Genomic DNA, 11,300 nt, shown 5'->3' with positions numbered 1-11,300 from the left:
CCTGCTCCAGCAAATCGAATAACAGGATGACAGTGCTACAGTGCTACCACATATCACTCTTAGCATTCAGAAAGATTATGATCAGTTTTGTACCTTTAAAATTTGCATTTCTAATGTCTACTCATTTCCTTAAGTGTTATGGGATAATTCTTAATGAATACACATGAATATGTACATATCCCCTGAGCATACTTGGACAGGACATACCTAAGTCAGTGCTGAAAAAATAGGCAGGTAGAAGGAGGCGCAGGAGTGCTTATTTTACAAGCTGTTTAACTAAACAAGACACATTTAAACAAGAGTCGAGTCAGAGTTGTGGAGAACATTTATTGCTGCCAGTCAAGATTAATGAAGTATAGAGCATCCTCCCGGTGTTGGGAGGGGGAGTGCGGGGTCTTCCCTTGGTGCTGAGCCTTTGATTCCAGCTGCCACTGTCAGCCTGTCCTTTTCTCTGGGCTGTTCGGTGACAGTGCCGGCTCCCCAGTGACTAGCTCTGCTGCACGGTTTGAAGCCGCTTCATTTTTGTTTTCTGCCTTCGAGCAGTTCTCAGTTTCTTCATTTTTAAGAAGCTATCCTCTAGTTGGTAAAGAAAATCTTCAATTCGTCCAACCTAGGGAAAAAAGGAAAATAAACAGATTCAACAAGATTTGTTGTTTTCTTGGGCTTTGCAGAGTTAGGAAAATGGTGAGTAATTTAAAATTAAATGGGCACATACAGCTCCATTTTGGAACATCTCTGCTAACGATGGCAAGATTAAACAAAAAACTTCCTTTCATTTCCATTTCAGGCTCCCCTGTCTTAGGAATTTGCTTTTCCACAGTGTCCTGTGTACTGGGCATGGAATGGGTTTTGTCATCACATGCTTTAGTAAAACCAAGGATATCAAAGAGAAATGGGCTGGTGAAAAATTAATCCATTATCAAAAAAGAAAAAAAATCTACCCAACGCCTCCCTCAACCCCATTGGATTGCCCCTGGCCATCTTGGAAGAAAAGCGAATATTCCCTTTTGTCTTAACAAAAGCTATTTTCCTTAAAATCGGAAAAAAAAATTGAAACAAAATCCTTTCTTTAAAAAATGTCACACCCCAGGGAATAAGATAAAATAATAAACTACAAAACCACAATATTTTTTAAATTTAAATTTAGTTTTTTATTTTATAATTTATTTAATGAATCACTGTGAAATAGAGCATTACAAAGCTGTTCATGATTGGGTTTCAGTCATACACTATTCCAATACCCAACCCAGCACAAATGTCCCAAGTTTCTCGCCCATACCCCACCCAAACCCCTCTTCTCTCTCTCTCACTCTCATACAAAACCATAATTCTTAAAAGTAAACTATTAGTTCTTTTTTTCCAAGGAAACAAGTTTTTTAATGAGAGTTGCTTTAAAATATTATACTATTTGTCTAAAAGAATTATAGAACCGAGAGAGATAGCACAGTGGGTAGGATATTTGCCTTGCACGCAGCCGACCCAGGTTCGATTCCTCCATCCCTCTGGGAGAGCCCAGCAAGCTACCAAGAGTATTCCGCCCGCACAGCAGAGCCTGGCAAACTACCTGTGGCATGTTCGATATGCCTAAAACAGTAACAATAAGTCTCACAATGGAGATGTTACTGGTACCCACTTGAGCAAATTGATGAACAAGGGATGACAGTGCAGTTTACAGGTATGTTGGTTTGGTCTTCATGGAAGCCTGTATAGAACAATGTGTTCTTAAACCTAACTCTTAGATTCTATTAGTCTAAAGTTACTCACTGAAGAACCCACTGTTATAATGTTAACTCACGGCCAGAACATTTACTATTTAAAGTGCATAAACACATTGGATACTAAAGATAAAAGCATTTACAACTTCAATTTTTCAGTTTTGAGTTTTCCTTTTAAATAATGTAATTTATCATTCAGAGCAACATCCAAAAGGTAATTCAAAGTGTCAAAAATAAGAATAATAAATGGTAGCACTCATCTATATGTTATGTTTAGGTCTTATATCACAACAGCTGATATAAACCATCCTTGGTTTCCTTATGGAAATAGGATCTATTTATATAAAAACAATTTCAATAAAAAACCTAGAATCACTTCAAATAAACTCCTATACTATTGTTAAGGATGACTCAAGCTTTGCACAAATCATCAAAATGATTAGTCAAAGTACTTGTGAATCCTATCCTGAAATAAATTCAGCATTCTTTGCATTCTATGGACTGCATTCTATTCTTTGCTGACAAAACTCACCTCTATGCCAGGCAGGCCTCAGTCCTCCTCATTCCAACCTCTAACTCAGGTGCTTACACTACAGACACAGACATGCACCCTCAAAGCCATGCATGCACACATTGGAAAGCCTGAGGACCTGATCCTGCAGTGCTGCACCATCAGAGACCACCCCTATGCCAGCACTCGCCCATTTGTGTCACTCTAATCTCTAACCCCCAAACCCTGCTGACACACTATTATTCATATATGTATATATCAAGAAATGACATATATACATATCTATATCTATATCTGTATCTATATATATCTGAAGCAATAGCACAGCGGGTAGGGCATTTACCTTGCACTTGGCTGACCTGGGTTCAATTCCTCCATCCCTCTTGGAGAGCCCAGCAAGCTACCCGTGGGTATCCCACCCGCATGGCAGAGCCTGGCAAGCTACCTATGGAGTATTCGATATGCCAAAAAAAGTAACAAGTCTCACAATGGAGACATTAAATTACTGGTGCCCGCCTGAGCAAATTGATGAACAATGGGTTGACAGTGCTACAGTGTGCTACAGTGCGTTCTTTGCGTTCTGTACATTTATACTGTCCAATTTTCACAAAAATTTTAAGTAAAAATTTAACCTAGAACACAATCAAAACAAACATAATTATTGGCATTTAATGTTGCTTCAATAATTGAGTTGATGACTTACTTGTTATTTGCACTAAAATTATATCATTTAAATCAACGCTCTTCACAGCTTGAATGTTTGCGATTAGCCCAAATGCTATTTAAAATTATAGTCCTAATGCACCAAAACAGGGTTGCTTCAATGATACAGAAAAATAATAATTTTAAATACCCACTAGGTGACTGTTTTTTTAAAATCACGTTTATTTAGAGTAGTGTTGCCTTGCAGTAGTCTTTTATTAGGAAAGCACCATGTCTTATTGAACTTGAGATACTTTTGAATGATGCTAGGTGGTTTAGACAATATAAAAATGTCATCTAGAGTATGTTTATGTCCTACCTGGTACTCTTTAATGAGTCTGTCCTTCCAACCCATTTTTCCAATGAACCTAGAACAACTTTTTAAAAATGTAAACCAGATGACATTTTACCATTGCTTGAAATATTTAGATGGGTTTCCCAACTCAGTATGACCTCCACATCTCTGGTTGTTCTGAATTCACTTGACTCTCTAATACTGTCTACTATGATTCCATCTGTAGTAGGTATATCTTTCATTTATTGGCGTTCATCTATGCTGTGTTCTTGGTCTACTTGCCCTCCTTTGAATTTTAGTTTGACGTTAGTTTGAACTTTAAGTTTAATATCAGTGTCTCAGGGAAGTTCACTCTGATAGTCTAAAATAGATCTCGCTAGGGCCTCGTCCTGCATCATACCATCTATCTCTTTACACATTATAATTGTTTAATTCATTGTTTATAAACATTTATAAAATATCTCTCTTCCCATTTGTGTTTTAAGCTCCATCAGGTAGGAAGTAGGTTCATGTTGTCTACCATTTTCAGCATCGTAATATATAGTAGACCATGAATAATCCTAACCTCTGATATAAGAGCATTTAGAAATGAATGTATATTTCTTCACCCAAAATAATGTGTAATGTGTATCTGAAAGATTTCTTTTTTCTTCTTTTGGGACATAGTTGTGTTCAGGGATTACTTTTATCTGTGCTCAGGAATAATTCCAGGCAGTACTGGGGGGTCAATGTGGGGTGCCAGGGATTGGACATGGGGTAGGCATGAGCAAGGCCAGCACCTTACCTGCTGTACTCTCTACTGTTTGGCTTTCTTATTTTTTCACAACTTAATAATCACTACATTGAAATGCTGTCATTTTGCTGAAATAGATTAGCTTTGAAACTCAAGGTAGAAAGATGTTTGTGTGGTTGAAATGGCAGCAGAAACTCCTTGGATAAGGAGTTTAAGGTGCTGAGCTCTACTCGTGACTTGGGTTGTCACTATCTGTGACCTAGAGGAGTAACTTGGCTTTCTGTGCTTACTATTCACCAACCTTTAGTGAAGAATATGTTGATTTGGTTAATTTTCAAGGAAACAGGAAGCCAAAAAATTCTGACTTGCACTCACATAGAATTTAAGTGGTCCAGTTTTAAGAGGAGCCCTCACATTTTTCAAATCAAAGGTTATTCTCTTATATTATACCATTAGACAAATGATACAATATGCAGTAAAGTAAGTCAATTTTAGCTTCTGTACTTACTGAAGTGTAGGAGAGCTGCAACATGTTTTTAGTAAAGCTGGTTCTTTATTTTCTTTTTTTAAGTCAAGGAAAGAAAAATGCTGGTTGAAGAGAAAATAGATTCATATAACTAAGAAGAACAGATTGCAAATGATAGAATTTTCTATAAAGCCCCTAGGGAAATAAAACACAAAGAAATATGTACTCATGTAAGGAAGGAAATGAGCCAGTTTTTGGAGCAGAGACCTTATTAGACTTCCTTTTCAGTACAGAATCTTGTAGCTTAACTATATAAGAGAGGCTACTTGGTCATTCTGGGTTGAATTTTCCCATTTGTAAAATGAGCAGATAACACTCTTCTGTGTACCATGTGCCAATGCTGACTTGGCATTACAAAGCTATGGGCATCAGACCAAATGACCTTGTAGCAAATTTTAGGACGTTAGGTGATTAGAGGGGAACTCAAGTTCTGAAGAGTCTAAAGAGTCTCACCTGCCATATAATTTTAGTCATGATTCACATAAAAGAGTAAGGATATTGTTATCAACTAGTTCTCAGAATCTTTTAATTTTTACACACACAAAAAATCTATCAATTGTGATGTAGTATAGATGAAAAAAGTTCAGAACCAGCATACAGATAATAATATAAAAGAAGATAATTTTGGAAGTATAGAAGAATCAAAATGGAAATTCTATCAGTATATAAGCAACTAATGTCAATTATAAAGAAATATTGAAGTAGTACACAGACTAATACACATAGGAAAATTTTTAGTCAGATCAGATTTCAAAGGAATTACATCCAATTTTTCATGCATATATTTATTGAATATATTCTGTGTAATTTATATTACATACAAAAAGTTGACATTGTTAACTAATATGTCAGAACATTAAATTCTATAAGAGAGAATGTGAAAGTGTTTTGGAGATGATAGAAGCTAGCTCTTAAATGGGTCTTTACCAGAATAAGAAACCCGGAGGAAAGAGTAGCCAGTACCAAGGTTTTGAAAGAACATGGATAGAGATAGGGAGGGGGTGACTTATAAGGCACATGTGGGCATAATGGAACTGAGTGCATACATGTAGCAAGAAATACTGACTGGGGAAAGCCTGTACAAATTTTGAAAAAATAATTAAGTATGTGGTTAAAAAGGAAAATCCGGTATAATTCACTGTCATCCAGTGCCTCATCAATTGTTCAAGAGGGCACCAGTAACGTCTCTCATTGAGAGACTTATTGTTACTGTTTTTGGCATATCCAATACCCACGGGTAGCTTGCCAGGCTCTGCCATGCGGGCGAGTTACTCGCGGTAGCTTGCCGGGCTCTCCGAGAGGGGCAGAGGAATCGAACACGGGTTGACCGTCTGAAAGGCGAAAGCCCAACCGCTGTGCTATTGCTCCAGCCCCGGTATAATTAATTAAGTGGAGTTAAATGCACCAGAGAAATGAGAAGTAGGTGTATTATTTGCAGGGGTTGGGGGAAGAGAATCAGAACATGAATGGTGAAGCCTGAATCAAGGATTTAAACTGTACTTTGAGAGCAGTAGTTACAAACATTTCCTGAAATGTTCTATATTGGAATAAGAAAGAAGGCAGAAGTAGGGATGCCTGACCTTTCTCACTTGAGATAGAGATGTCTCAATGAGGTAAGAAATACAATTAGATGAACAGTTGCAGGGGGAAAGAATGAACTTGGTTAATGAAAAATGTGAGAGATGGGAAAAGGCCATAATCAAGGATAACTTTAAAAATGTACTCACGATAGACTTGTGTAGTAGACTAAAAGCTAGAATGATGTAAACTGAAAAACTAAATTTCTAAACTGAAAAAATAAATGCAGTTCTTCATAGTCTATCAAATGAGAAACATTCTAGTATAGAGGAAAACAAAAATGATGCTTTCGGTTATTCAGAGTCAAAAATGCCGTCATGGTGGAGACGTAAGTCTAGTGGGTTGAAATAAAATATATTTGAAGCAGAATTCCAGTTTCAGCATTTTTGTGGTGTGTTACTTTAGAGAAACTTTTTAAACCTCTTAGCTCCCTCATTTATCAATTCACAGGTACATGTGAGCTGACATTATTTATGGGAAGTATCTGTGTCAAATTTGAACTGCTATTACCTAAAGCAATTACCTATATGGAAGTATATTCCTAGTACAAAAATAACATAAATTATTTTAAAAATTTGGGGAATGATTTTGGCCACACTTGGCGGTACTCAGGGTTTACTCCTAACTCTGCACTCAGGGAATACTCCTCAGGGACACAGGGAACTATATGTGGTGCTAGGGGAAAAAAAAAAAACAAGGTTTTCTGTGTGCTAGGCAAGGGCCCTATTCACTGTACTATCATTCTGGCATCATATATATTTTTTAATGCTCAAAACAGTGGCATAACAACGACAACAAAAACAGGGGTTGGAACCTTAGTACAGTGGGTAGGGCACTTGCCTTGCTTGTGTTCAATCCCTGCATTGCATACAGTCTCCTGCCCTGTTAGGGGGGATCTCTGAGTGAAGAACCAGGAGTAAGCAACAAAAATTCAAAACTTTGGTCGATACATTTTGGTCTTATTCAGTAGGGATGTGCTTCTGCCATTGTCTAAGTATAGGTGTTTAACTCAAACGTGCAATCAGTACTCAAATTCCAATATAAACAATGAAGAATTAGGAAGGAATAAAAAAAAGTTGATGAAAGGTGTGTCTAGTACATGTTAACTATACTGTATACACTAAGTAAATATATATCTATGGTATCACTATATCACTATCACTGTCATCCCATTAATCATTGATTTGCTCAACTGGGCACCAGTAACGTCTCCATTGTGAGACTTATTGTTACTGTTTTAGGCATATCATAGGTAGCTTGCCAGGCTCTCCAAAAAGGGAGGAGGAATCAAACCCGGGTCGGTCGCATGCAAGACCTACCCACTGTGCTATGGCTCCAGGCCTGTATTTATAATATATAATATAATATATATTATGTTATATATTATAAATTATAAATATATAATATAATCTTTTCCTTTTTGGTTTTAGGGCCACATCCAATGCTCAGGACTTACTCTGGGCTCTGTGCTTAAGGATCACTCCTGGTAGGACTTAGGAGACTTGGGGGACTTGGTGGATGCTAAGGATTGAAGTGAGGTCAGCCCTGTGTAAGACAAGTGCTTTACTTGCTGTATTATCACTCCAGTTCTGGATATAGTTTGTACTAACTGATGTTCAATTCAATATAAATCAATAGCATTCTCTCGTGTCTTCTCTAGAACTGATCTGATTATAGATTGCAATATTTATAAAATTATTCAGGTCTCACAAAGCAACCACACAGATTAAGAAGTATCCATTAGTAGATTGTTATAGAAAGGAAATAAACATATATATACATAAATATCCACACAGCATAGTGATAGCACAGCAGGTATGGGCATTTGCCTTGCACACTGCTGACCTGGGTTCAATTCTTCTGACCCTCTTGGAGAGCCCAGCAAGCTACTGAGAGTATCCCGCCTGCACAGCAGAGCCTGGCAAGCTACCAGTGGCATATTCAATATGCCTAAAACAGTAATAAATGTCACAATGGAGACGTTATTGATGCCCGCTCGAGCAAATCAATGAACAACAGGACACAGTGCTACAGTGCTACAGTGCTACATATATCAAGATTAGTATGTGGAAGGGGTGACAAATATGTTCCATATCAGCTAATACAGTAAAAGTAATTCTATCTAGAATTATAATTTTGTTGTTGTTTTGGGCAACATCCAGCAGAGCTCAGGCTTTAATCCTGGTTCTGTGCTCAGGGATCAATCCTGGAGGGCTCAGGGGACCATATGGGATGCCAAGGATCAAACCTTGGCCAGCCATATGAAAATAAGCGCTCCACCTACTTCACTATTTCCCCCCGCTCCTGCTGTATAAAATTAAAGGATTATCTTGAACCTTGTTCTCCCATTAGTAATGTGCTTTTTTTCTGAACTAATATTCTTAGTGTAAGTTAAAAAATTAACAACGGCCAGAGTCTACTCTGCAGGATTGTGTGGGTATTATGCCTTTAAAACATCTTTAATGTTTTAATGGTCAGGGATTGGGGGTGGCTGAGGTCAGTGGTGCTTGGTAGCTTTTCCAGGTTCTGTGCACAGGGGTCACTCTTAAAGGGGCTTGTGTGACCATATGTTGTGTTGGGGTAAAAGCAAGATTACTAGTAGGCAAGGTAAGAACCTTAACCCTGTACTATCTCTCTGGACCTAAAAATGAATGTTATTTGTGAAAGAATAATTTATAAACTGTTAAGCCTTCTACAAAGATTATTATAGCTCATTATATAGTGCTAAGTGTCTTCAAAAAAAGTTTTCCATAAATATTTGTTGAAACAATGAATAATCAAATGAAGTCAAATGAGAAAAAATTAGATATATCAATCACTGTCATTGTCACTGTCACTGTCATCCCGTTGTTTATCTATTTGCTCAAGTGGGCATCAGTAACGTCTCCATTGTGAGACTTGTTATTGTTTTTGGCATATTGAATATGCCATGGGTAGCTTGCCAGGCTTGCTGTGCAGGTGGGATACTCTCAGTAGCTTGCTGCCTTCTCCGAGAGGGATGAAGGAATTGAACCTGGGTTGGCCGCGTGCAAGACAAATGCCCTACCCGCTGTGCTATCAATAGTAAAACATTTTTCACAGTTGTATAAAAATGGAGAATGTGAGATATGTTCACAATCAAGAGGCTGAAAGTCAAACATAATGGTTTTCCTTTTCCTGTCTTAATTTTTTACATTATAGTTACAAGTGTGGTTCCAGTAGTGTTTCATTTCTTCTTATGACTGCACAAAGTTGCTACCACAGTGCCTACTAACCTCCAGAAACATTAATGATTCTTTTAGAGGGCATGAAACACTTGAGCTATTTGTAAGTGGGAGTTAGAGTAAATAAGCCTTTAAAATTCATTCTAATTTTAAAGCCTAATTTTATTATATTTACTTTGGTCTGGATTCACTTTACAGATATATACTCAGTAGAAAGAGGGCACAGGGCAATTTGCTTTGTGCCACATGGGGAAGCACTATGGAAATAAGAGTCATCCAATTACTTTTGTTGCTGTACTTTATGTGCACAGAAGCATATTAAACTGGTTAATATAAAACCTACAGAAACTGGAATTCTAGGACTTGCCTTTTATTCCATTTATACAATGATCTTATCTATAAAACTTATACTTTATTTTACAGTTATGTCAAAATTTCATTATATCCAAAGGGTTCCTTTTCTGAATTAGTTTAAGATTAGAAGGAATTTAACAGTATTTGTCAGTACTGAAATACAATAGTCTTTTACTCTAAGAATGGTCTGTTTTATGTACCCCTTATTGTTACCTGATGTACCCAATAAAGGTTTTCTTACTCCCTTCTTTTTGTTTGTTTCTGGGCCACACCCAGCTGTGCTCAGGACTTACTCCTGGCTCTGCACTCAAGGATCACTCCTGGGAGAGTTTAGGAAACCATGCGTGGTGCTGGAGATTAAGTCGATTCAACCTGGGTCAGCTATATCCCCTCGTCCTCTAGAGAAGTTTTGTCATTATTATTTTGATTTTGGCTTCCCAAGTAGTATTCAGGGGATCTGAGGACTGCTCTTGGCAATATTCAACCTGGTTCTTTGGGACCAAATGTTCAATACCTGGGACAGGCAATGCAGTGTTGCTTGAGGCCACCTGGGCTCAGGGTACCATATGATATCAGTATCAAACCCAGGGTCTCATGCATTCAAATAATTCACTCCAGACTTGACTTCTATCTCCTCAGCCACCCACCCCTACCCTGAGAAGTAAGTTTTATATACAGCTGAAAAGATATGGGGAAATTGTGGTGATAGGTGATAGGTCACTTGAGATATTCCTTGTGAAGGAGGATTGTTATTGAGTTCCTACCATGATGTAGTATGCTGAGTGTGATGTCACTTGCACACATTTTCATTTGATAATTTAAGGTATGTGAACCAGCAACATTAACACTTTCTGTTGATTCTGTGAAAGCCTGTGATGAGACTAAGAACACTGCCATGAAGCAAACTGAATTTTGGCATCAGAATGAATCAGAATGAAGCAAACTAAGATGAGAAATAAGAAGCACATCAAGAATGAAGGTGGTGAGAGAAGATAACATGTGCAACACAAAAACAGACTAGCAGATTTTTGAAAGGAACCTCAGGTGGGGTGGGAGTGAAGGAGAATTATCAGAAAGATATAACCCTTTTCATTTCAAAGTGATTTACAGCCAGACTTCTCTATGATTAGTTGAATTTTAGTCCTTCAAAATTTATTTATTGAAGTTTTAACTATAGGTATTTTAGATTGTGACATTATTTGGAGATTTCTATACCTATTTCCACATATACTTATAAGTATATACTTATATACTTATTTATAAAGAGAGATGAGCAATTATAATAAGTAATAAGCTATTAGTCACATCAAACAATTACTGGTGTCCTTATAAAAAGTGGAAGTTTGAATCACAGATATGCACATGGGAATCATGTCTCATGACAGTTTGCCAAGGCATAATCAGGAATGGCAGAAAATTACCAGATGTTCAAGGAAAGGCCTGGAATGCATTTTTCCTCACTGTCCTCAGATGAAACCAACTGGGATGACACTTTGATCTTGAACTTCTAGCCTCCAGAACTCTTAGATAACAGATTTCTCTTGTTTAAGCCATTCAGGTTATGGCCCTTTGTCATAGAAGCCATGGGAAACTAATAGAACTGCTGAACCATAAAGTGAAGGGAAACACAATTTAAAAATTTTCCCTCAGACATAACTTTGTTGCTTTCTACAACTTACTTCA

The 11,300-nt window shown here is 37.4% G+C and overlaps 1 protein-coding gene across 1 annotated transcript in view; it reads right to left on the bottom strand.

Moving 5' to 3' along the window:
* Positions 1 to 470: 470 nt before the first annotated feature.
* The window catches only part of SPATA16 (spermatogenesis associated 16), a 326,224-nt gene continuing 315,394 nt past the window's right edge, over positions 471 to 11,300 (bottom strand). The window contains exon 10 of the mRNA XM_004603101.2: positions 471 to 610. Coding sequence (XP_004603158.2) covers positions 488 to 610 — 123 coding nt within the window. The 3' untranslated portion in view covers positions 471 to 487. The remainder of the gene's footprint in view (positions 611 to 11,300) is intronic.

Source organism: Sorex araneus, chromosome 2, assembly GCF_027595985.1.
Source record: "Sorex araneus isolate mSorAra2 chromosome 2, mSorAra2.pri, whole genome shotgun sequence".
Classification (NCBI taxonomy): domain Eukaryota; kingdom Metazoa; phylum Chordata; class Mammalia; order Eulipotyphla; family Soricidae; genus Sorex; species Sorex araneus.
Note: the sequence above shows the minus strand (reverse complement) of the source record. Positions and strands in the feature narration are given on the sequence as shown.